The 24,935-nt window shown below is 45.7% G+C and overlaps 1 protein-coding gene across 16 annotated transcripts in view; it reads right to left on the bottom strand.

The window, feature by feature from the left end:
- AGAP1 (ArfGAP with GTPase domain, ankyrin repeat and PH domain 1) overlaps window positions 1–24,935 on the bottom strand; it is a 332,749-nt gene that overhangs the window by 85,535 nt on the left and 222,279 nt on the right. For 10 of the 16 annotated variants that reach the window (XM_074548902.1, XM_074548903.1, XM_074548904.1 and 7 more), the window contains 2 exons: window positions 20,169–20,330; window positions 2,134–2,295 (listed from right to left, as the gene is read on the bottom strand). The exons of 1 other annotated variant lie outside the window; for it this stretch is intronic. In XM_074548902.1, coding sequence (XP_074405003.1) covers window positions 2,134–2,295; window positions 20,169–20,330 — 324 coding nt within the window. The remainder of the gene's footprint in view (window positions 1–2,133; window positions 2,296–20,168; window positions 20,331–24,935) is intronic. 5 more of the 16 variants (XM_074548906.1, XM_074548897.1, XM_074548899.1 and 2 more) reach the window with 2 other exon arrangements.

The following is a 24,935-nucleotide window of genomic DNA, read 5'->3' as shown; positions in this document are numbered from 1 at the left end:
GGAATGGTGGCACTGGATGATCTCAGAGGGCTTTTCCACCCTACACGATTCCACCCTTTGAGCTCCCTGGGTGTTACTGAGCTGCTGCTTGCCAACAACCTCCTGCCCTTCTGGGAGCACACTGGTCCCATTTCCACGAGAGGGGACAGTTTTGTTGAGTTATTGCAAGAGGATTTCAGGCAACATGATGTGATGCTGGAAGAGGAGGAGGAGAGGAAGAGGAGACAGAGGAGGATGAAGGACGGACTCTGCAATCAGAACAGGGACATCAGGGACAAGAGAGCCACGTGCAAATGTTCCCTCTGGGTCTGTGCCTGCAGCCCAGGACCACACAGGCTCCAGTGCCTTGTGAAAACAATCTCCCCAGGAGAAAGAAAACATACACCTATTAACTGCTCAGAAAGAGATTTTTCAAAGGCTCTCGATATCCAGCTGGTCTTGATTCATTTTGACTTCAACAAAATATTCTTGGGCCAATGGTGAAAGCTCTGAAAAATCCCCTCTGTAATTTGCCATTGAGGTTTGAAAATAAGTGGTGTAAAAGGGTTTCTTTAAAAGAAAAATAAAAAGAAAAGGACAAATTAAAAATGAAAGGTTGAACTAAAATTTGGCTTCGGGCCATAAACTAGGGGGAAACTAACAGCAAAGATAGTTAAATGACTGGAAAGAGAACACAACAGGAGCTGTTATGAAAAAAAGCTGATGGCTTTTTAAAAAAGGATTTGTATAGATAGCTGGGGAAATAAATTCCGGATGTGATAGAAGTGCAATTGAGAAATTAAATAAATGGAAAATAAGGATGACTAAGTAGTAGTTAACATGCCCCTTCTCAGTTGTATACTATTATCACATCTATTTTTAATGTCTCTTCAGCTGTCTGCAATTGTCATCCTTTTTTCAGAACTTGTTCCAACATTCTTTGATACTGAATTAGCTGTTTTTTACTCTCCCATGCTTACAACCACATCTTTTTCTTACTCAACACTCCCCTTTTCCCACAATGTTATTCCATTGTCTCCCTTTTTCATCTCTCCTTATGTGTTGACTCCCCAGTTTCTGAGCCCTCCAACCACCCTTGTTCATCTTTCTTTTTCTGGAGCTCTTTTGGTTGAATCCTAGCATGTTTCTTTTCTTCTTTTCTAAAGCTGCAAGCATGTTTTATATCATACCTGGCTCCTGTACACATTGTTACCCCTTCAGAAGGGCATTGAACAGCTACAGCAGTGTGGAAATAGTAAGCTAAACTAAGGGAGAAAAAGAAGTTCTTTTTGGCTTTTGCTTTCTGGCTCGTAAAAAAAAGAACCCAAACATTTAAACTCTCCCCTTTTCCCTTTTATCCTCAAATAACACAAGCTTTTCCACAAGCAGCTGAATATTCAAACAATGAGAGGCATCAGAAGTGTTGGCCATTCTAGAGCTCAGGATGTGCCTGAGGAGATGTGATAACACAGGATTTAATAATACTGAAAAAAACACACAAGTTCTGACGTGATCCGTGGGCTTGGGAGTGAGCCTGAATTTTTCCTCCTTGTTAACCTTCCAAGTGTGCCTCTTCCTTACCTCAGCAGCTAAATGATGCTCCATATTAACTTGGGGAATCTGATTTATTAAAAAAAAGTTCTAAACACATTGCAGGCAGCTGAATTCACCAGTGTGATGCCTCAGCTGCTTCAGCTCCATCCTCACAAGCTCACACTTTAATTTCTCACAATTCCCTCTCTCCCATGCATTCAGAGCCGAGGTTGGTGCTTGCCACCCTGGTTTTTTAGGTTTTTCTAAGCCTTCTCATGTTTACATTTCTCCTCCATAAAAGAATGCAGAACGAGAAGTTATTTACACTTTCTGTAAGTAACTCATTGTTTTGCATGCTTTTATGGAGGAGGAGAAATTTGATGGACTGTTGGTTTGCCCAGTGTCATTGGAGAGGTGGCACTGCCACCCTCCAATCCACTGCCACTTCTGGAAATCGATAAATCTTGGGGCCAGCAATTAAAAAATTCCCTTTTAAATCTGGAAGAGCTGTGTGTGTGTGGCGTTATTTCGTGCCCTCCAGTGACAGGTGCTGAGCTACCACCACTCCTGGGAATGGGCCAGTTTTCAGGACTCAGCCTGGGGCTGGGATGCGGGACCTACCCTCAGCCGTGCCCGAGATGCCGTCAGCTTTGAAGTTGCTTGTGCTTTTCTTCCGGCGGTGCTTCTTTCTGTTGGCGTGGGGGGAAGGAGGGGGGTCCAGCTTGGGGCTGGTGGTGCTGGAGATGCTGGGGCTGGAGCACACTGAATCTCCCAGGCCCGTGTCTGCAGCAGAAAAGACCAAAATGCTGTGAGATTGAAAGGAGGTGATGGTTACAACCCAAGCTTACAACCCCTGGCTCTGGGCAGATATGTTCTTGAGCTGCTGCAGGAGATTCTCCAAACAATGTCCATTGTTTTTTCAAAAAAACTGATTCAAGTCCTCCTAGATTTACAGGACTCAGCAGCAATTTTAGGGGCAGGCCAGCAGGAATGCACAAAAACAATGGGAAAGCACTTTAGTGCTTCCAATTCCTCCAAAGATCCTCCCTAGCCTCAAATTAATTTGTGTAGCACTTGGACATTTTAATACATAAACAGAGATATCCCTGGATCCTCTGGATGTTCTCTGCTGTCATTAATATCAGACAGACACTCACTGAAAAGCTGATGATGGCAATAAAGGTGGAAAATAAGGTAAGTAATGTGCACCTGGTACAGGTAATAACTGTGTGATAAATTCCTACCTGTTCCACACTTCATACCTGCTCCCAAGGAAAAGAAATAATCCCACGTTACCCTGTTCAGTTTCCTGCTTTATTAACTCCAACAATTTTAAGAACTTGGGTCCTTTCACATAGCAAATATTCAAGTAACCTTAATCCAGGATTTCCCCCCAAGGTTGGTAATGTGATTTTTGTTTAATTACTGGCTTGGTTTGGATTTTAATTATAAAATTCCACATAAAACCTACACTTAAAGGAAAGTGCTTGCTATTATGGAAAGTGAAGCCATTTCCAGAACCTTGCTTAAATACCATATTGCACCTTAGTGCAGTATCAGGACTGCCTTTATGTGCCATATCCTTAAAATCTCCCAGACATATTCAGCAAATACATTCCCATGATTGCCTTTTGGGGTTAAATACTTGGTGATTGGTTTCAGAATAGCAGACACAGGGAAAAAGAATAAAAATCCTTATTATAAAGCTTAAGTGTAATAACAGGAGTGCATTTAACTTAATATGTCAGAAAAATATCAAGCCAAAGATTATTAAAAAAATAGCTTTTGATTCTTTTTGCATAGTTAAATTCCCACAGAACTGCCTCTTTGACAAAAGCCAACTTATTTTGCTTTCTTTTTCCTCCTAATAAAGTTTATTTACTAATTACCCCCTAAGCACAGTTGTGCTCTAAGTTATTAGTGGGGGATAAATTATGTAGCTAATTGCCTGGCAAGAGAGACCAAACCAAACATTAATCTTTATATTAAGGATTTCTGTTCTTTTTCCTACATCCACTAGCTTGAAACCAGTTCCCAAGAATTTAACCCCAAAAGGGACTCATGGGGATGTATTTACCCTGTATCAGTGTAGGAGATTTGAAGGATTTGACCCACAACTGGTGCAAGTGGCAGAGTCTGCTGTCTCTGCAGGAGAGGAGGGAGGTGAAAGTCAGGTGAAAATCCTGGTGGGAATTCTCTCAGCCAAGGGGACAGAGATCCTTTGGATCCATGGCACAGGAGAAGGTGCAGAAGAGGGTGCCAGGAACACAAAGGCATGAGCACAGCTGCACTGGGGTTTCTGAGCCCCAAGTATTGATCTCCAGCTTGACTCTGCAGGTTTCCAATGCTGATACTTCAAAAGAAGGAGAAAACCCCCAAGTTGTCCAGAGAAACTGTGGCTGCCCCATCCCTGGGAGTGCCCAAAGCCCAGCTGGAAGGGGCTTGGAACAACCTGGGCTAGAGGATGGTGTCCCTCTGTGAGGTGTTACAACCAGGTGATGCTTAATGTTCTTTCCAACCCAAACCTTTCTGGGATTCTACGATTCAAAATGCTTCACTTGCCCCTCACTTCATTCCCAGCTTTCACTTTGAAACAATCAAACCCATCCGAGCTCATCCCCTCCTGCACCCGCACGCCCCTGGTGGAAAAACCCCCACAATCCTGAGGCAGCAGCACAGAATACACCCTGTTAAAACCCATCAGGCTGCATCCACACACTGGTGGCAGCTCTGTCTAATTTCCAGGCCGTAAATCCCCCCAACAAAACCTGCTGGAGAGCTCTGAAAAATGAGGGACGTACGGGGCTGACGCCCGGCATCGTGGAGCTGAAGAATTAACCTCCCGTGGTAAATCCTCGTCATCCCCAGCCCCTTCCAGGTAATCACCTGCTGTCCTTGGGTCAAACTGCTCTCAAGTGGGAGCCTGGAGCTCTCCCTCCCTCCCCCTCGAGCAGCAAGGAAGGTTGGTCCCTCAGGAAGGGAGCCGAGTTGGTCGCGCCGCTGCCCCGGATCCCTGGATTCCGAGCCCACCCTTTGAGGATGGGAGTTATTTAACATTGCCCTGCTTTAAAATATGAGCAATCAAAAGGCACCGGGCTTCCACGCTGTGCTCTCCCATTTCCCACTCCTTCTCGTGCCTGACAAGGTATTCTTCAAATTGAAAAGAGGGCTCCTGAAAGCTCGGGCTTGGGGAAACTGTAAATGAGTTCAGGCTTCAGCCCGCTGAATGCAATTTCATCCTCCTGACTGAATACAAATAATGCATTTTATTTGGTATCAATTACCACGCCTGAGAACAGACGACCACTGACGGCACTATTAAATATATATTTAAAAATAAAAAAAAAAGAGGGGGGGGGGGGGGAAAAAAGGCAAGGATAAAGGCATGGCAAATTAAAAAAGCAAGCGCCTCATTACTCCCCATCTCAAGCAGCTTTGACAGAGGCACTGGAAGTCATAAGCTGCGTTCCACTGGGCTGGGATGGGCTGTTTTGCAGCCATCCCGCACGCTCAATGTCAGCCATTAGTTCTTCCCAATCGGGCATCAATGTTCAACACACACCCGAAAAAATATATAATACTGGTAATAATAATAACAATCTGCAGCCTCTCCGAGCTTCAATACTTGAAGTATGAGTCAAAGCAGCAGTTTCACTTTTCACTCGGGAAGCTGACAAGCATGACTAGAGGGGGAATAAAATAACATTCAGTTCGCATAAATATCAAGCGGGCTGCTTGAGACTGATGGGCCAGGAATGTATTCTTAGCCATCATTCTGGCAGACAGGCCCAAGGACACTCATAACTTATTTTACAATCATTTAGTTTCAGCTCAAGTGGAAAACGTGACAACTTATCTCTGCTGACAAGATGCCATATCGAACCTTACAATTAACTCTCCCCCGATTATCTGCCCAGCCCATCATTAGCTCTGTGCCTCTTGATGGACTGCAGGGGCACAGCTTCCCTTGATGATGGCCATCATTTGCAGGGTGCACAGCTCCATGACACCACAGCGAGGACAAAACTCTCCCCTTGCCACGGAGCTGGGCTTGTCCTGGCCGGCACAGCCTCGTTTTTTGCGACTGCTTTGAAGGGATGAGCAGCAAAGCGCTGCTGGAAAATGCCTTCTGCCCCCAAACGGAGCATCCTCGTGTTTCAGCCCACGCCTGCTGCTGCTGCAGCCCCCAGGAGGGAGCCAGAGATGCCCACGCTGTGTCCCAGCTGCCAGGAGCCTTCCTCGTGCCCTCCATCCCTCCCCAGGGCCAGGATTAACTCCTTCAGCTGGAAGGGAGAGCTGACACAGCCACATCATGGAATTGTTTGGCTTGGAAGGGACCTTACACCCCAACTCCTGCCATGGGACACCTTCCCTGTCCCAGGCTGCTCCAAGCCCTGCCCAGCCTGGCCTTGGACATTTCCAGAGTTGTAAGTATGTGCAGTATCTCACTCCATGCCCAAAAGCAACAAGTGACCCTTGGTGACCAAACATCCCTTGAGTTATGCAGAGATGGGACATAAAAACCCCACCCCTCTGCTCTTCACATGGGAATTTTTCTCTACAGGTGCAGGACACATGGATTAAGACAGAGACTGCTCTGCTTGTGCAAGTCCAGCCCTCATTTGTGAGAATTTACCAAGCAAAACAAAAAAGCCAATGCAGCTTTTACTCCACAAGGCAAGTGCCATGTCTGCCTCTCTCCAAGATCCATTTTGCAATTATGGTCATGAGAGAAATTCCTTTCAAGTATGACAAACTGTGGTAGAAGAAAGGAGGGGTGGAACACAAGAAACACTTTGTCTACAAATACAACCCAGAGTCAAGAGACAGAACATTAAATGAAAACCAATCCTCAGAAGAGTCTCAAGAGCTGTGCTGTTGTACTGGGCTTTATTTGCTGTTTGAAACAATTTCATATCCTCTCCCAGTGTTACACATATTTTGTAAAAGGTAACAATTCCCACTTCCTCTCTTTTCTATTATTTTGCTATTTGGGAGTTGCATGTGCCCGACAAATGGATCTCAAGAACAACTCCATTTGTGCCCCCTAAGGACTTTGTGAGTGTCCTCCTGGATTTAAAAAGGGTGGAAAATTAACAGAATCATCATTGAATCACAGGACTGGAAGTGACCCAACAGACCATCCCATCCCACCCCTGTCATGGGCAGGGATACTTTCCACTGTCCCAGGGTGCTCCCAGCCCCATCCAGCCTGGCCTTGGGCACTGCCAGGGATCCAGGGGCAGCCACAGCTGCTCTGGGCAGTGCCAGGGCCTGCCCACCCTGCCAGGGAACAATTCCCAATTCCCAATCTCCCATCCATCCCTGCCCTCTGGCAGTGGGAGCCATTCCCTGTGTCCTTCCATCCCCTGTCCCCAGTCCCTCTCCAGCTCTCCTGGAGCCCCTGCAGGCCCTGGCAGGGGCTCTGAGCTCTCCCTGGAGCTTCTCCTCTCCAGATGAACACTCCCAATTCTGAGCTGTCTGAAACTCAATCCAAACCCAGACTGTGCTTCCCGGTGCCCCTAGAACAGAAAAACAACTTCCTTGCATCCAGAATTCCCAAGCCCCCTCACCAAACCCGTCCGAGATACGACTCCTTCAGCACCTGCAGCAGAGGTGCAGGAGATGCCAGCACAGGAACCAAGGAGGCCAAGGAAACAAGGGCCAATCAGCCAGGATGAGCACCCCAGGCCAGGGTAAAGGAGCTGGGGGTGGGAAAAGCAGGAGAAGAGGCAAGGTGTGAGGGACGGGAATAGCACAGCACAAAGGCTGGGACACAAAAGTCCCAGAGCGGAGCTTCGGCGTTGGCCCACGGCTGCTATTCTCTGTGTCACACACACAACCCTCTCTCCTGTGTAACCATCTGCAGAGGAACCAAGCATATTCTGACCCCTTCTATCCCCGTGCCTTTTGATTTATTTCATATTTTTGTCAAATCACCTATTTACAAAAACTTGAAACAAACTCAACAGGTGACGCTATTCTCCGCAGACCAAAGTCGAGCTTGATCTGGTTTACATTTTTCTTGCATCTTCTTGTTAAAATTTTCCAACAGGCTTTCAAAGTGAAATTAGACTTTTTTGTCAAGCCCAGCTCCCCAACACGGCCTTATTCTCAAGTGGCTGGAGATTGATTAATTTGGGTTTTTGATTTGCCCAAGTGACAAGAAGTCAGACGTTACAAAAGCGGGAGCGGTGAATGGGATCAATTAAAGAGCAGAAGCAGCAACACAATTAATAGCACCGGGTTCAGGAGCAGAGAGAAAGGGCTGATGACGAAAACAACAGCAACAGCTCTGCCTGCAGCAGGAATCTTTGCTGAGACCCAAGGAAGGCTGAATCCAAAGAGGGTGTTTCAGAACTTTCACTGTGCCATTAGTGCTGAAATGAAATAAGGCAAAGATGTCGGTAGCTGGTGGACTGAATAATAAAAAAATAGCTGGACACTTTCATCTTCCACACATGTGTTTTAAATAAAGGTGAGAAAAGCAATCCTTTTATTTAAACAGAGACTATAACTATCTGTAGTTTGTATTTCAGACCCATTTCCCTGAGCTGAGATTTTTCTGGCTGTGAAATCCACTGCTCTCCAGCTTCCCTTTACAGCTATTACCATAAATGTTCTATCAAGTTCTTTATCTTCCTCCTCTGCCTCAGCCCGAAGTGAAGGGATGCAGCAATCTCACAGTGCACATGTACAGGACTGACATTAAAATCCTGTCAGAACTGCAGCTTGGCACAAGTCCCTGGATGTAATAAACACTTGGGAGTGGGGGAGAAGGGGTGGGCACGAGACTGCAGCCTCCAGGATGAAAAAGAAAAGGCAAATATTTGTCAGGTACAGAGAGCTCACACCTTTGGAGGAATTAGGTGCATCTTTTCATTGCTGAGCTGAGCCCAGCTCAGGCACTCAAGCTATGGAGGGCTTAAATTAACCTGCTGCACTGAAGGAAATTAAAGGAGGCTCTGGATGGACATCAAGGAGCCTTGGGAGCCTTCCCTTTCCATGGCATCTCCCATTTTTGCAGCCTTGTGCCCAGAGCCTGCAAATCTCAAAGCTGTCCCGTCATCCTCAGGAAGCCCCACTGAACCACTCCTTTCCTCTAAGAGCAACTTCAATTAAACAAGGAAAACAAAAGTTCCTTCTAGGCAGCAGGAGAGGGATCTGCCTGCTTTTGGAGGCTCTGGCTCTTGCATCTCCAGACCCCAAGGCATGAGCATCCCTTCTGCTCTGTGACAAGGGAGGGACAGCAGGCACAGCCTTGGGAGAGACAATCAGCCTCAGGATGCTCAGGCACAGATATTGGAAAGCTTCAGTAATTTTGGAAAGACCCTCATTACCATCTCCCTTATCTAAAGGGAAGACACATCACCTCCAGCTCATTCCCCAGCAATGCACAATGTTGGGCCATCATAAAGGAAGCACGAGAGCAGAAAATGCAACAATAGAGCTTTAAAAAAACCCACAAAAGTACATTTTCCCTCCTAAGGAGCAACACATTAGAGTGCTGGCAAAACAGCATCCTGCTCCCTGGAAGTTGAAGGATGGCTAGGAAGAAAAGAAGCTCCCTTTCAAAGGCAGCCCCTCGTTTCCAGGAGGAATTCACCAGCTCCCACAAGGAGAGCACACAACCGTTCCTACACAATTCTCTCCTGTGCTGCCAGGATGGTGACAAGCAAAGCAAAGACTGTGTTTTAGAGGACCTGCAACCTGAGAATGTGAACTGGGGATGAGATCCTAATCTTCCTCCACACATCTTGCCTGCAGCAGGTTTGGGTCAGGGGCAGGGACGATACAAACTGCTCCCTGAGCGAGCAGGGTTTGTTAATTTATCTCATCCCCCATTACACAGACACATCCCTGCTCTGGATGCCCTGTGGAAAGATCAAGCCTGACAAGTTGTTTGAACACATAAGGACAACAAAGCAGGAAAGAGAAGCCAGTCTGGGATGCTGCAGGATGCCACCACACCCTAGGCAAAGCAACTTGGTGGCTCCTGCTGAACAGACCTGCAGCTGAGATGTACAGGGAGCATCCCTAATTCTTGTGGCAGGAGGTTTTCACTGGGCAGCACCAGCCCTGTGAGCCCTGAGTGGTGTCACCCTGAGTTGCTGCCAAGGGGGTGTGCAAGGCTGTGGGTGTCACTGCTTCCCCCGGCCATCAGCTGGGATGTGGAACTGAGAGGGGAAACAGCACAGAGGGCACAAATTCTGGGGATTCACTGCAGGTACCTTGCTCATTTCAGGGAATTTGCTCTCCCCATGAGGGAGAAAGGGGATGGGTGGTCCTTTTGAAAACCTCAGGGCAGAAGCTCCTGGTTCAGTTCCAGGTCAGGTCTGGTCTGTCTGGGCCAGTCTGGATGGGGCTTGGAGCAGCCTGGTCCAAGTGGAAGTTGGACAGGAGGGTCTTTAGGGCCCTTCCAACCCAAACCATATTGTTTTGTGATTCAATTATTCACATTTCTGTGATTCTATTACTCAGGCTGTAACTGGTTTCTATGTCCCCCTTCTGAAGCCAGGCAGATGATCAGGCACCTCAAGAACAGCTGCCAACTGCAGCACCCTGGATGTGGCAAATCCACCAGGACCATCCCCAGGAATGGTGATGGGGAACAAACAGACCCTTGGAGCACACTAAAAGAACACATTTTGGGCGAACAAGCTCCATCATGGTCAGATACATACAAATTCTATTTTAGATCAAAATGAGATGCATTTAAATTCACCTTAATTACACAGAGGGGGGCAGAGCTCCACCCTGATCTAACCATCAGCGAAGTCTTCTCATTGCATAAAAAAATATCCTCATTTAACAACATTTTGCTTTGAAATAGAGCCTGCAGGTCAGCAGGCACTTGGAAAATAATGAATCCATGGCTTACTGAATCACTTCCTACTAAAATATTTACCTTGTGTTTCAAGATAGGCAAAGTAAGACAGAGAGGAAGAACTGACTCTCTTCAAAGGATGCTCAGAGCCAGAAAGATGTCTCGTCTCTACTCCTGTACTTTAACCTTCCGTCTGTATAACCTGTGGATAACTTCAAGCTTCAAACCCACTCTGTGGTAATTGAGAAGAGGTTAGGAAACTCTCCACTGTCAGTCCACGAGACTTCAGTGACAAGCCCTAATATCAGTGTTTTGGAAGGGGAAAAAAAAAATCAAGGGACTTTCACTATTAACATTTTCCAATTAAAGCTGAATAATTGCTGTACAGCAAATTGGCTGTTAATTGCATCATGCGAGGCAGGAAAAAGCTAAGGCTTTCCTGGTAATGTATGCCATGAGCAGCACTGTCAGAAAGGAAGAGACATAATGGCAGCAACACCAAGCCTGCTCTTAATCAAAGACAAAATCAAACATTTTCCTATTGCAGACACCCAGAGCTGAAAAGCAAAGCTCTTAAAACACAAAGCTCTGTCTTTCAGAGGTGTCAGGTGGTGTAACTACCATCCACAAACTTTTTTTTTTTAATTTCCAATTTTAATCAAGGCCATTTTCTAGCTCTGGGATAAATAAGTGGGGGCCCTTCCTCAGAGAAGCCCCCGGTGCACTGGATACTGCTCACAGCCCAGCTGCATGAAGGGATGAGATCAACTGTGACAAATGAAGGGCCAGGGCACTTGAAAGGGAGGGGAAGCTCTCCCACCTGCAGCAAGGGAAGCTCTGAGCTCCAGCTGGCCCCAACAATCCCCAGGTTGTGGCCAGGGCCCTGCACAGAGGCTTCTTTCACTCCCCGAGCCGCGAGCGCTCTGAGGTGGCTTTGAAGTGTTGGGTTCCATAGGTAAGGAATACACAACATCCCTAAAAAACCCAAGCTTTGAAGTGTTGGATTCCATGGGTAAGGAATACACAACATCCCTCAAAACCCACTGCTCTGATGTGGGCTGGGCAGAAACCCAGCCTGGCAGCAGCCACGCTTGAGGAGGCAACTGCTCTGCTCTTAATTGGAACAGAAACTTCATTAAGGCCAAGAAGGGATAAAAGCACTGAGTGTGTTTCTTGCACACTCTTCCTCCAGACCCCACAAAACAAAGCACTGCACTCCTGGCTGCACATTGAACAAGAATGTAACATTAAACATTAAACAAGGATGGAACTGTTAGAAGCATCTGCTGGAACTTGTGAAATGTGGATGTGTAAAGAAGAAATCCTCAAATCAGGAATTGCTCCCATGGGACATGAACATTTTGCTTTCTCAGCTTTGTGTTTAAACCTTTACAGCACTTAAAATAAATTTAGAATTTACATTATTAAGTAAACTGAGCTTATTTACACTAAGATAAAAAGATTAAGGAAAAATAAAAGCTTGCTGATTTGGGAAGATTATTTATTTCCCTCCTAAAGTCTTCCTTATAAAGTCCTTAAATACAGAATTCAGTGGGCTTATGAAATTTGTTAAGGCACACTACTTGAATCAAAGAGTTTATAAAATGTCACATTCTGCTCTTGCAGTATTATGTCTTTCCTCTATGTTTACTTGAGAGTGTGTCTCTCGATTTATAATGTTCTCTGCAAACGTGATTTTATTTTCCAAGTCCATAACCTCCTGCAGGATATTGTGTGAATCCAGCTCATGTATTTAATTCCCTGCAATTACTGCAAACATTTCAGATTAAAGCAGTCTTAAACTGCAAACATGCAAAATAAAAACCTTTAAAACTTACACTCTTCTAAATACAAATGAGATTACAGGACAGCCTCCCTGATGAAGAATTCCCTTGTCCAGAGCTATCATCTCCAGTATTACACCTTACATTAAAATGTTTTTATGCAATGATTCAAAATAATGGTTCTAGTACAAAACCAGAGAAGAGAATGCATTTTGCAGACTCTAAGGGCTGTGTCTGTCAAATGTCTGAGCTACACAGATCCATGCTGGGTATCCAGCTGCCTTCCTGGAGAAGCCCTGACTTTGGGAAGTGTTTCTTGGACAGGAGCTTGAAGAGCTGCTGAAGACGACATTCACTCTCCTCACTATTCTGTCAGGTTAAAGCATAAACTCCAGGAATAAAAGTAAAGTGCTTTGTCTTGAGGGCTTTTCCCTCTTTTTTTTCTCCTGAGTGGGGATAACAGAGCAGGTGTGACAACCAAGCTCAGCTACAGGCAGAAAAAGCACTGATTTACTCAACACTGCCAGATAATCAAACCAGATTAATCAACACCAGTAACCAGGAATAAATCACCTCTTCCCCCTGTTATAAAGAACATGCTACTTGCATTTTTACCTCAGTGTAAATCCGAAGTCTGTATTTAAACATCCATGAGTAAATGCTGGGAAAACCCAGAGCTTTATATTTCAGTCAAGAAGCTAATTTAGTCCCATGAACAATTTACTGACAGACATTTGGCACTCCAGGCTTGTGAGCAACATTAAGATCAGCATCAGGTTGCCAATGTCAAATTACCTGAGGATGCAAACTCATGTGTCTTGGAATGAAGAGCAGGATTTAATTGCTGAATGCAACAATTCTTTGTGTTTTAAACAGAGGGAGAGCAGAAAGAAGAAGATCTTCAACAAGAAAAGATGGAGAATTGCAAAAAGGATTTAAGCAGCAGCACTGGATAAACAGAGGAGCAGCTGAAACAGCCAAGCCGTGCAGAAATGCCCAAAGTTCTCCCTAAACCAACATCATGGTAGAGTTCAAACCTCAGGGGGCTCTTGGTGCTACCAGAGACACAAAGTGAAGAGCTGCCTTCACACCTTTCACTCTTTGAGGTCACCTCCATGCTGGACACCAGGCCCAGATGGCACCAGCTCATCTCCAGTTTGGTGTCACCGAGCTGCCACCATGGCCTGGGTGGGCAGGAGAGAGGCACAGCCCCACAGCATGGTTATGGTGGAAAAGCCCTCTGAGAGAGGCACAGGCCCACAGCATGGTTATGGTGGAAAAGCCTCTGAGAAAGGCACAGGCCCACAGCATGGTTATGGTGGAAAAGCCCTCTGAGAGAGGCACAGCCCCACAGCATGGTTATGGTGGAAAAGCCCTCTGAGAGAGGCACAGGCCCACAGCATGGTTATGGTGGAAAAGCCTCTGAGAAAGGCACAGGCCCACAGCATGGTTATGGTGGAAAAGCCCTCTGAGAGAGGCACAGCCCCACAGCATGGTTATGGTGGAAAAGCCCTCTGAGAGAGGCACAGGCCCACAGCATGACTATGGTGGAAAAGCCTCTGAGAGAGGCACAGCCCCACAGCATGGTTTAGAGTGGAAAAGCCCTCAGAGAGAGGCACAGCCCCACAGCATGGTTATGGTGGAAAAGCCCTCAGAGAGAGGCACAGGCCCACAGCATGACTATGGTGGAAAAGCCCTCTGAGAAAGGCACAGGCCCACAGCATGGTTTAGAGTGGAAAAGCCTCTGAGAGAGGCACAGCCCCACAGCATGATTTAAAGTGGAAAAGCCTCTGAGAAAGGCACAGGCCCACAGCATGACTATGGTGGAAAAGCCCTCTGAGAAAGGCACAGGCCCACAGCATGGTTTAGAGTGGAAAAGCCCTCTGAGAGAGGCACAGCCCCACAGCATGGTTATGGTGGAAAAGCCCTCTGAGAGAGGCACAGCCCCACAGCATGATTTAAAGTGGAAAAGCCTCTGAGAAAGGCACAGCCCCACAGCATGGTTTAGAGTGGAAAAGCCCTCTGAGAAAGGCACAGCCCCACAGCACGATTTAAAGTGGAAAAGCCCTCTGAGACCCCTGGGTCCAGCCCCTGACCCAGCACAGGTTCCTATGTGCCACAGAGAGTTTTCAACACTTCCAGGCATGGTGGCCCCAAGGTTTCCACTGAGCTGAGATTCCCCACGGCTGCAGAACAGGAGGGGTGAGCACTGGGTGCTGCTGTTTCCAGAGGATAACACATTCCCAAAAACCCCAGGCAGGCAGCACCAGCTGCGTTAATGCTCCAACCCCTTTTCAGAGCATTTATTTATCAGCACTGCCCTCCAGGCCTTGCATTACTTTGGGGAACCACAGGTTGCAAAACCCCATCGTTCCTTGTCTGGATTAAAAACAGTTTGAAGCCTCAAGTCCTGCAGGATCAGCAAATCCAAAAAATTACCAGTTTCCTCTGCTACACAGAGTTTTTTCATATTTCTGGCTGACTGGGCTATTTCAGGTAAGAGCTTGTCAAGAATGCCAGGTAAATTTAAATACTGGAAGTTTCTCAGCACACAACCTCATGCTGAAAGGGGATGGCTTTGCAGAAATTGTTAGAAAATAGTGCTTTATAAGCCAAGTTTCCTCAAGGTATGCTGAGAAAACAAAGGAAATAATAAGGTGCTACAAGCAGAGTTTGCCCTCTGGAAATATTTTGCCAAAAGCAATTTGTGGATCACAAAAAGGTATGAAAAGGAGAAGAATATTTCTGTAAAATAATGTAAACTATGTGCACATATTATGCATGGTGAATTTTATTATATTAAATAGTAAGAACTACAGAAAATCCCAGAGTAGCTCTAAAGCAGCTAGAAAAAAAAAAGGAGAAAATAAATCTGTATTTGCTTTTCAGTCACAGTTTCTGTATTTTAAAAGGAGGAAAAAGCTCTTCTGACCCAAACCATCTGCATACACCGACCAAAACCAATTCCAAAATCCTACAAATCTATTTGAAATGATATAATTGATCCTGGTCAAGGGCTTGCCTATGGAATTCCAAGAGCTCTAAATGGTATTTTCTGATGTCAGGTTGAACCATTTCCTCTCCCAAGGCAGAGCAGAAGGCTCCATCATTTAATCATTCCCAGCACTTAGGATCAGACAAGGAAGGCAAGTTGCAAGGTCTGCATTAATATCAACACTCCAGCGACCTCTCACACCCCATGGCACAGTGAGAACTCAATTTTACATTAATAAACCCTAAGACCAAACTGTGAGGAACTCAGAAGACACCAGGTATTACAACTGCCATAAATTACAGCCCAGCTCAAATGGCCCGTACAAGCAATTGTACAGTGATAAAGCCTAAGTGGATGATATTTAAACAGATATTTGATTTACTGCAGAATTTTACATCATGCTGGAATTCAAATGACAATTTACAAGTGCAGGGAGCAGAAATCCCTGTCCCATGCAGAGTGCTGTTTGCAGGGCTCTGTCAGGAGAGCTGGATGCTGAATCCTTGCCTCTGATGGTCTCAGGGCACAGAAGCCAAATGATAAAGCAGGATACTGAAAAAGAGAATGAACCAAGCTGCTGCTTCATCCCCAGGTGGGAAATGACATCCTTGGTCTTCTCAGAGTGATGGCTCACAAACCTCACTTTTGCAAGGCACCACAAAAACTTCTGCTGGCAAATGGGGTGTCTGTCTGTCTGTCTGTCAGGTTCCTCAGAGATGCACAAACTGTGAAGACTGGAGAGCACACAGACCCAGCTCTTTAGGGACATCAGCACCACTAAAATCATGGAATTGGAAAAGCCCTCCGAGACCACCTAGTGCAACCTGTCACCGTCCCCAGCCCAGAGCTGTGAGTGCCACATCCAGGAGATCCTTGGGCACCTCCAGGGACGGGAATCCAAACCTCCCTGGGCAGTTCCAATCCCTGAGCATCCTTTCCATGGGGAAATTCCTGCTTATGTCCACCCTGAGCCTGCCCAGCCCAGCCTGAGGCCATTCCCCCTCCTCCTGTCCCTGTTCCTGGCTCCCCTCCTGGCAGGAAAATTTCCTCACTGGCACAGGGTGCCCAGGGAAAGGGTGGAACACTTCCATCATCCCTAGAAGTGTTCAAAGAATGTTTGGATTTGGCACTTATTGACAGGGATTAGTGGTGGGCTTGGCAGTGCTGGGTTAAGGGTTGGACTTGATGATATTTGAGGGTTTTTCCAAGTAAAAATCACAATTTTCCAAGTTGTGACTTTATGCAAATAACAGCTGGATTTACAGAGGAGGAATTGTGGGATGAACAATCCAGAGCAGAACTTTAACACCCAAACAGGTCACAAATGGCTCCCCTGAGAGCAGAAACCCTCCTGTGCCCCAGCAATGAGCAATCACAGATAATTTTGGGTGATAAAAGAAAAAAAAAAAAACCAACAAAACATCAAGGAGGAGATTTATCAGAGGAAAAAACATCGCAGGCTTCCAGTGGGATCCAGGAAAACCTCTGGGCCAATAGCTGGAGCAGCAGTAATTGTTCCAAATCTATCAATAAAGCTGAGCTGCTCCTTCATTGACTGCAAACACCAATTTCTTTCATGGGGGATTATAAGTTGATGTTCATGGTCTCTCTACCACCATTAGGGTGATAAACAGTTGAAACTACATCAGGATCTGACACGCAGATCAATTCTGGCTCCATAAAGAATCTACACAAGAGGTTCCTGGACAGGGATTTACTGCCCCCAGTTTTTATTCTCTCTTGCTGCTAAAATTACTTCTGTCAAGCACTTACAAGAGCACGGAGGAGAAGGGGGAAGGAAAAAAAATAAAAAAGAGGAAAAAAGGCAAAAAGAATTAATTTTTCATGTGCTGCTGGAACAGCCTTTTGAAATTTGGGGAGTTTTTAAGGCAAATATGTTCCTGCATTGGAAATGATGCTGAACAGCAGGTGGGAGCAAGCTAAATAGTGAGCCAGCAGCACGAGCTGCTCACTATCCAGCACGCAGCAATTTGAAACACCAAACTAAGCTGTCGAGATTTTCTCCCAGGGCAGGCACAGGCTTCATGTTACCAGCACCAAATTATATTAGACATTTAATTTTAAACCTCAGGTACTTAAATGTAAAACCTTACAACAGTAATAGTCATAAAGCAGTGGGGCATTCCATTTCAGAGAATGGATTTTTCTATTTTTCCCCTTTAATTTAACCAGCACCTCCTGTTTTGTGGCTCTGCCCACTACAAAGTAATTTATCTAATTAGGAGATGTTCACAGCTGCTTGAAAGACAGAAGCCCCAGGAAACCAAAGGTCTGGTTTGGAAGACTTTGAAAAGTTCTCTGGAGCCACACAAAGTATTAATTTAATGTGAAAAAAAGGTGCAGAGAAAAATTGAATCCCAATATGTTATTTTGTCTACAATAAAACCACGTGACAATAAGCAGGCATATTCTCCAGTACATTGGCATTTGAATTCCAAAAGATGCTTAGCTTCTTGCCATACCTGCTGCTTTCACAGTATTAGCTTTTTATGACTAAAATTCAAAAATCTTTTAATGGAGAAAAAACCCCCAGAAATTAAAAAGGGTTTTTCATGCGTCAACTTGCCAACATAAAGGCCACATCTCTGAGCTTACCCAAAGATGATACACTCAGAGCAATCAATTATTCTTGAGGTTTTGCAGGAGTTTTAGTGCAATACTTCTGAGTCTGCTGCCTAAAACTCGTTTTTAATCCAGTTTTCCCTCCATATTTATAAAAAAACAACCCCTCAAAAATATTTTAAATATTAGAACCTCTGCAAGAAATTATTTGAGGTACGCTTCTTCACAAGCACCCAGCAGACACCTGCAATTTCAAAATAAGTATTTCATAGGTAATTCTGGCTGTCATCTCTTTTGAGCCAGAAGTAATCCCACACGAATGTCAAGTCAGAAACAGGTACTGCACATATGGAAGAGTGCAGGGCTGGGGTGGGAGAACAGGTTCCCTTCACCAGGAATTGCAAACCAGCAGCAATAGCAAAAGGCAAGTCCAGCAACCCCAGCACTGTGAAGTCAAGGGGATGGCAAAGGCAGGAATTCAGGGGATATTTCTCATTTTTAAGATTTTATTTCCGCTCCAGGGTAGGAGTTCACTGAATTTTGGAGGTTTTTCTCCGCTGCAGCCTCACTTGGGACACGTGGCATGGGGATGGCACCTGCTCACCTGCCTGCAGGTGTGTCAGGGGCACAGTACTGCAGCCTACAGCCCCTGCTTTCCCCCTACAGCAGCACCCAACACTCCTCATCTTGCCTTAGAAAAGCCACAGATAAAAGGCACAAAAAGCCCAAATTTTGGTCTAACCTTCCAGAAGGGAGGTGGAGCTGGGGTGGATTGAAATGAGCAAGCAGTTCAGGAAAAGGAGGCAGAAAATGTATGATTTAAAGATGGAAACCAGCTCGGCATCCATGCAGGGCAATGCTGCCTCCCCTAAAGCTTCCCCAGGAGTGAAGTGCACACAGAGAACAGGGCTGGAGCATTTGTTTCACTGTGCTGCTTCACAACACCCCTGCCTTCCTGCAAGGCTCAAGCAGAAAACTCCCAGGCAACATCTGGAGCATTTTAATGCCAATTCTCCTGAAGGTGCTGCCCCCATGTTTGCAGCTCCAGGAAAAGGTCTGTGCTGTGCTAAGTGTGAATTTGATAGTTAATGTCACTCTGAAACACGGTGGTCATGGTTTTAAACCCTCTGCTCTCCTAAGGTGGCACTAAAAACCTGCCCAGAGATGCTCTCAGGGCTATACTCAGGTTCAGACCTTTCACAGAGACAGAGATATATGTGGGACATGTGAAACAGTTCCCATATTCCCCTCACTGCTCCCATTTTAGGGGCAGCCATCAGAAACTGCATTCCTCCCCTTTCTCCTGACCTGTTCACCCTGGTCTGGTAGCAAGCATCACATCTACCCTTTAAAAACAATTATTGCTACAACCTAATAATTCCAAACCACCACCAGGAATAGTGCTGCTCCTTTTAACGCTGTTAAATGCTCCACAGAGGAAACACTAAGAGTGTGGAGCAGGAGCACAGCAGAGAAAGGACACACTGAGGAGAGGATCTGGAGGGTCATTTACTGCTAATATCCATCACACAGGGCAAGGAATCTGAGTGTCAAGCAAACAACACACATTAATTATGTGGCTGCTCCATCCCTGGCAGTGTCCAGGGCCAGGCTGGATGGGGCTTGGAGCAACCTGGGACAGTGGAAGGTGTCCCTGCCCATGACAGGGATGATGGGTTTGAAGGTCCCTTCCAACCCAGACCATTCTGGGATCCTATGATTATGCACCTGAAGTTAAAATTAAGCAGCATTGCAACTACATTAGCTTTTCATATTGAAAAAAGTATCCCAGAATTGTCTCAGGCTCCTCCAAGTCCCATCCAGAATGGCCTTGGACACTCCCAGGGCAGCCACAGCTTTTCTGGGCAACCTCTGCAGGGCCTCACCATCCTCTCAGGGAAGGATTGCTCCCTAATATCCAAGCTAAACCTCCTCTCTTTCAGTTTAAAGCCATTCCCCCTTGCTCTGTCACACAAAAAAGGTCAAAGTTAATCCATTCCCATTCTTTCTAATTCCAACTTTTCTCTCTGCAAGTTCAGCACCCAACAGCACAATGGTGTGGGCACCATTTTGTTTCCTTTTTTTTCCCTTTTGGAAAAAACCAAGAGCACCAGAGTCCCCCTTCACCCCGAGGCACGTGGGATCCCCAAAGCTCCAGGTTTCTCACCACTGCTAATGCCACCATCCTCTCAGGGAAGGATTGCTCCCTAATATTGAAGCTAAACCTCCTCTCCTTCTGTTTAAAGCCATTCCCCTTGCCCACATAAAAAAGTCAATGTTTAAAGTTAATCCATTCCCTTTTTCTAATTCCAATTTTCCCCTCAGACTCTGCCAGTTCAGCACCCAACATCACAACACGCTGGGTGCCATTTCATTCCCTTTTTTTTCCCTTTTGGGAAAAAACCAAGAGCACCAGAGTCCCCCTTCACCCCAAGGCACGTGAACCCCCAAGCTGCAGGTTTCTTACCACTGCTAATGCCAGAGTTGGCAATGACTGTGGCCTCGCTCCACTGATCTGCACTGGAGACCGAGTAGGAGCGCTGGTGCAAACCGTCCGGGCGGCTGTTGAAGGACACCAGACTGATCCCACTGGCCATCTGAGACACAGATGTGCTAGTAGTCACGTTCCCTAGGCACAAAGGGAAAACAAATCGTGTCAATAGAGAGCACAGGAGGGGTTTTGTGTCAGGATGGATGGGGGTGCTTAATGAGCACAAAGAATGGGTAACTTCACCCACACAACGACCCTCCCTGAAGCGCCGGAGCTGACGGTCCTGAGACCAGCTCCAATCCAGCTAAGAAGACAAAAAAAGCCAAGTTTTTCACGGTATCACCTCATTCTGTTCATTTACCTTCTGGGAAACATGGTCTTCCACCACTCTGCTACCAGGCACTGTCTCTGGAGCTTCTCTGCTTCTTAGACTGGGCACAGAAAATCAATTTTATTGTATTTGCTGGGAATGCCCCAATGAAGGCAGGAATGATGAATCTGACTTCACATTCTCAGAAAACCAATTTAGTACCTTATCATACTATATTATATTAAAGAATTATATACTATACTAAAGAATACAGAAAGGACACTTACTGAATGCTAAAAGATAACAATGCAAACTCCTGACTCTCTCCAGAGTCTGACACAGCTTGGCCCTGATTGGCCAAAGAGCCAAAACAACTCCCAGCAGAACCCAATGGAACAATCACCTGTGGGTGAACAATCCCCAAACACATTCCACATGAGCACAGCACAGGAGAAGCACATGGGATAAGAATTGTTTTCCTTTTCTCTGAGGCTCCTCAGCTTCCCAGGAGAAAAACCCTGGGTGAAGGGATTTTATCAGAGAATGTGAATGCCACATCAGTTTATTCCTAAAAGCCACTGTTTATACAACTGAGCCAACTCCAGGAGCTTAAAACAATCTGCCTCTAAATAATACCTGACACAGGTATGTCCCCCAAGAACACATGATGGGGAGCAAAGGACGGCCAGCACTGAGACCAAGTGGAAAAAACAACTTTATTGGACATTTAATCTTAAAACAACATCATGACACGAAGCAGATGTTGGAGTGACTGCAAGTATCATTCCTGGGGCTGCTCCCAGGAATGTGACACAAAAGGGGACACACAAAGAACAGCCTTTACCCAGCAAACACTTCTGTATTTTCACAATCACTGAGGCCTAGGACATTAAAATGCTGGGAGCTGTGTGCAAGGGGGAGTGACAGGGACGGGTTTCTCACCATAAAACAGGACAAGTGGGATCTGCTTGAATACATTTTAGAGCAGAAACAATTAAAACCTTTCCAGAAACTCAAGTTTCTGATGGTCTTACTCACAACTTGCTATGGGCCAAAACCTGCACCACTTTTTTGGGTTCTGAGCACATTTTACTCCATCCCTAGCCACAGGCCTTGCATATCATAAAGCCACAAAGAATTTACAGTTTCATTCCTTGTGACAGGCTCTCTAAAGGTGCCCCACAGGTCCTCTCTGGATTGAAGAACACTCTTAAAAAACACATGCAAAGGGAAGGGAACAGACGCAGTGTTATAACGCACCCTCACACTTTGCATTTCCATTGCACCTTATACTGATGAGTTCAGAAAAATTAATGAATTAATTTTCAATGCTCCTGTGAGGTTGTTAATTATCTGCTATCATTTCCCCCATTTTTCAGAGGTTAAATGACCCAGGGCCACAAAGGAAGATTGTGGCAGACTTGAAAATAAAACCCAGATCTCCTGACTCCCAGTTCTATCATTATGTCTTTTCCCAGAGCAGTCTTTGGGAAGACAGCAGAGCTTAGTGAACTACTTTGTGTTTATTAGAGTTGGCATAATTGTCCCTTTCTCTCCTCCCCTTTCCCAAGACAAAATCTCCTCTTTAGTCCTTAGCACAGATCCATCACAGTATCTGTGTCTTCAATGCACTTACTCAGCCCTCCAGAACTTCTGCCTGGCAATCCCTGCTTTGAAATGAAATATATAGACAGGAAAACTCATTTGTTTCGTTATGCAGAGTCGAAGGTGGGTTTTGGAACCTTGTTGGGACCTCCCAAGGCATGAGACTACAGAGCAGAGGACTAAACTGCAATTCAGTATTTTAAAACCACAACAGGAAATGAAAACATGAGCTGACCAAAGTTGCATTTTGGCTGCCTTAATAGAAATCTCTCCTTCCAAATCAGCTTCTGCAATGCTCACTACGAAATCCCCTTTTCCTCTGCTTTTCACAATCCACAAAAATGATGGATATTAATAAATAGCTTTGATGATCCACCAAATCAAAGGGAATGGCTGATGTGAGTGAGTGACAGGAGTTTGAGAGTGAGTGGGTTCTACCAGCTCGAGATTGAGGCCAGCACAGACACAACACCAGCAGTGATATTTCTGTGCTGACATCTCCTACCTAGCCCACAAGCTTCTGAACACAAGAGTCCCATCACCTTCTGACCATGATGCAAAATCCACACCTAGAGAAGAGACCATCAAGGTTTCTGTGCCATCGTGCCAGCACCAAAAGCTCTCCTCTCCCCTCAATGCCATCTGAGGCATCTCCAGCCCCACGCTGAGACATGAACCTGTTCAGAAGTGACTTGTTCTGGGAAACAAGGCAGAATTTTTCTTCCACTGCACCTCTCTCAAAGGTTGCTAGCACAAAACAGGTGCCAAGTGCATTCATGTGACACTTGAGTGAACTGTGATGAACCCAGCCCAGCTCCCTCTTTCCTACTGCCACAGCCTGGGAACCTTTATCCTGCAACTTTTATGGTAATATTTATTCAGGATTAAATCCCACTTTGTCCAGATGCTGCCAGGTGTGCATTTTCATGGCATATCAGACCATCAGGCCAGCATCCCTGAGTAGACATCAGAAGTGCCAGGCTACAGAAAATAGCGTGCCTTTCCTTTCCTGTTCCCCTCCTTGATATGCTGAGCTCTAGCACAAACTTGTTATTTAAATCATTATTTCCCAATCCAGCTCTGATTTTCCCACTTCTCAGTCCAACTGCACGACATGAACCCCACAGCAGGCACTAAAGCTGCCACCCCAAAACAAGGACTGCTGCTCTGGCCAGAGCTTCTCCAACAGAGTCCCACAGCTCTTCCCGTCTACAATGGGCAAACCCCAAACCAGACCTGGCAAAACTCCTTTAATTTCCCTCAGGGATAAATCCTTGACAGAATTCAGACCAGCTCAGCCTTTCAGCAGGCAAGCAGAGACAGTGAAGAAGAGGAGGCCAGCAGCATCAGTGGAAATGCTGCAGATGTCCCTACCCAGGGCAGGGCATTGGAGCAGGTGAGGTTTAAGGGTCCTTCCAGCCCTGAGCACTCTGTGGTTCCCTGATCCATGACCAGCAAAGCCTGTGTGTTGGGTCAGCCTTTACATCCTGTCCCCCCAGGCAAGGACAGACTCCCATCTCCACACCCACCCAGGCTCCTGCTCTGCTACCTGGCCCAGGCTGAGCTGTGAAAGAGTTGCCTCTTCAAATGCATCCTGCATGCATCAGCTGGTTGCTTAAGTTGATTAGCAGGGGGCAGTTAAATTACTATGCTAATCCATGTATTCTCAGCACTGTTTCCTTGATATGGATATGTGTATATGCTTACTGGGAAGCCTTGATTAGTTCAAGCTTCAATGTGTCAAAGGCTCCAGATTCTTTCCAAAGAATAATTTTAGCTGTACTCACATCCCTAAAGTGTGGGAGCTGATTTGAAAAGGTACTTACCTCTACCATATGCTATTTTTCTTTAAACAATTTGCATTTCAAAGGGAATATGGCATTTATATTTGAATGAATATCAGTATGTTGCCAGAACTTGTCTCAAATGAGCAAAAAAAAAGATGCTGGTCTCCTATTGAACAAAAATGTTTTCATCTACCAAAGGAGCATCAAAGAAAGAGTTCCTCTTTCTAGCTCTAGACAGCTTTATTAAAACTATCTTTTCTGATGTTATAAAACACCCCGTTACGGCCGCGCTTACAAAACGTTCAAACAATTAAGCCCCACAAAACCCATCCAAATTAAGATTCAAGGTAATTTCCAGGTTTGGCCACTGCTCAGCAGAGCAGCCCCTAAGAAAAGCGAGCGTGCTCACACGAAATCCCATTTAAATGCCCATTTATTCAGTGTAAAACGCTGCAAAGAGCACGAGGAATGAAGGCAAGGAGAGTGGAGAAGCTGAGGGAAACACACACGGGGGCACAAGGAGAACAAGAGCAGAAATGCCAGACTAAGAAATGAAATTAAAATAACCACGATCCACCCAATCAGGGGGCTTGACAAGATGTGAACAGTGTGAATCTAACAGGTAAAAGCCAAAAGGTCTATTGTAAAAATGGTATTAAAATATGCAATTAAGGTTAATATAAATGCTGGGTTACCTATGTGGAGTGACTTGTCCAACAAAAAGTAAAGCACTCATGGTTTTGGTCTTGTTGGCTCCTGTAATGGAACAGTGTGAGGGACAGCATGTCTGCAATCCCTCATTTGATGGTTTTTAACTTAATAATCCTGTGAATCATCACAGGTTAGTGGGACAGACACATCAGTTCAAGCCTTCACCAACTACACCACCCACTAATCCCAAATGCAGAAGGAATACAATTCACAAGCAGACCCTGAGAAGTAAGATACAAGTGACACAAACGACGCTGGGCACAAATGATTTCCATTCCCTGCTGCAGACACATTCCCTCCAAACAAATCAGCTACCAGAAGTTACATTCA

The sequence above is a fragment of the Zonotrichia albicollis genome, chromosome 10 (assembly GCF_047830755.1).
Source record: "Zonotrichia albicollis isolate bZonAlb1 chromosome 10, bZonAlb1.hap1, whole genome shotgun sequence".
In the NCBI taxonomy this organism is placed as follows: Eukaryota; Metazoa; Chordata; class Aves; order Passeriformes; family Passerellidae; genus Zonotrichia; species Zonotrichia albicollis.
This window is presented reverse-complemented; position numbering and strand designations above follow the sequence as displayed.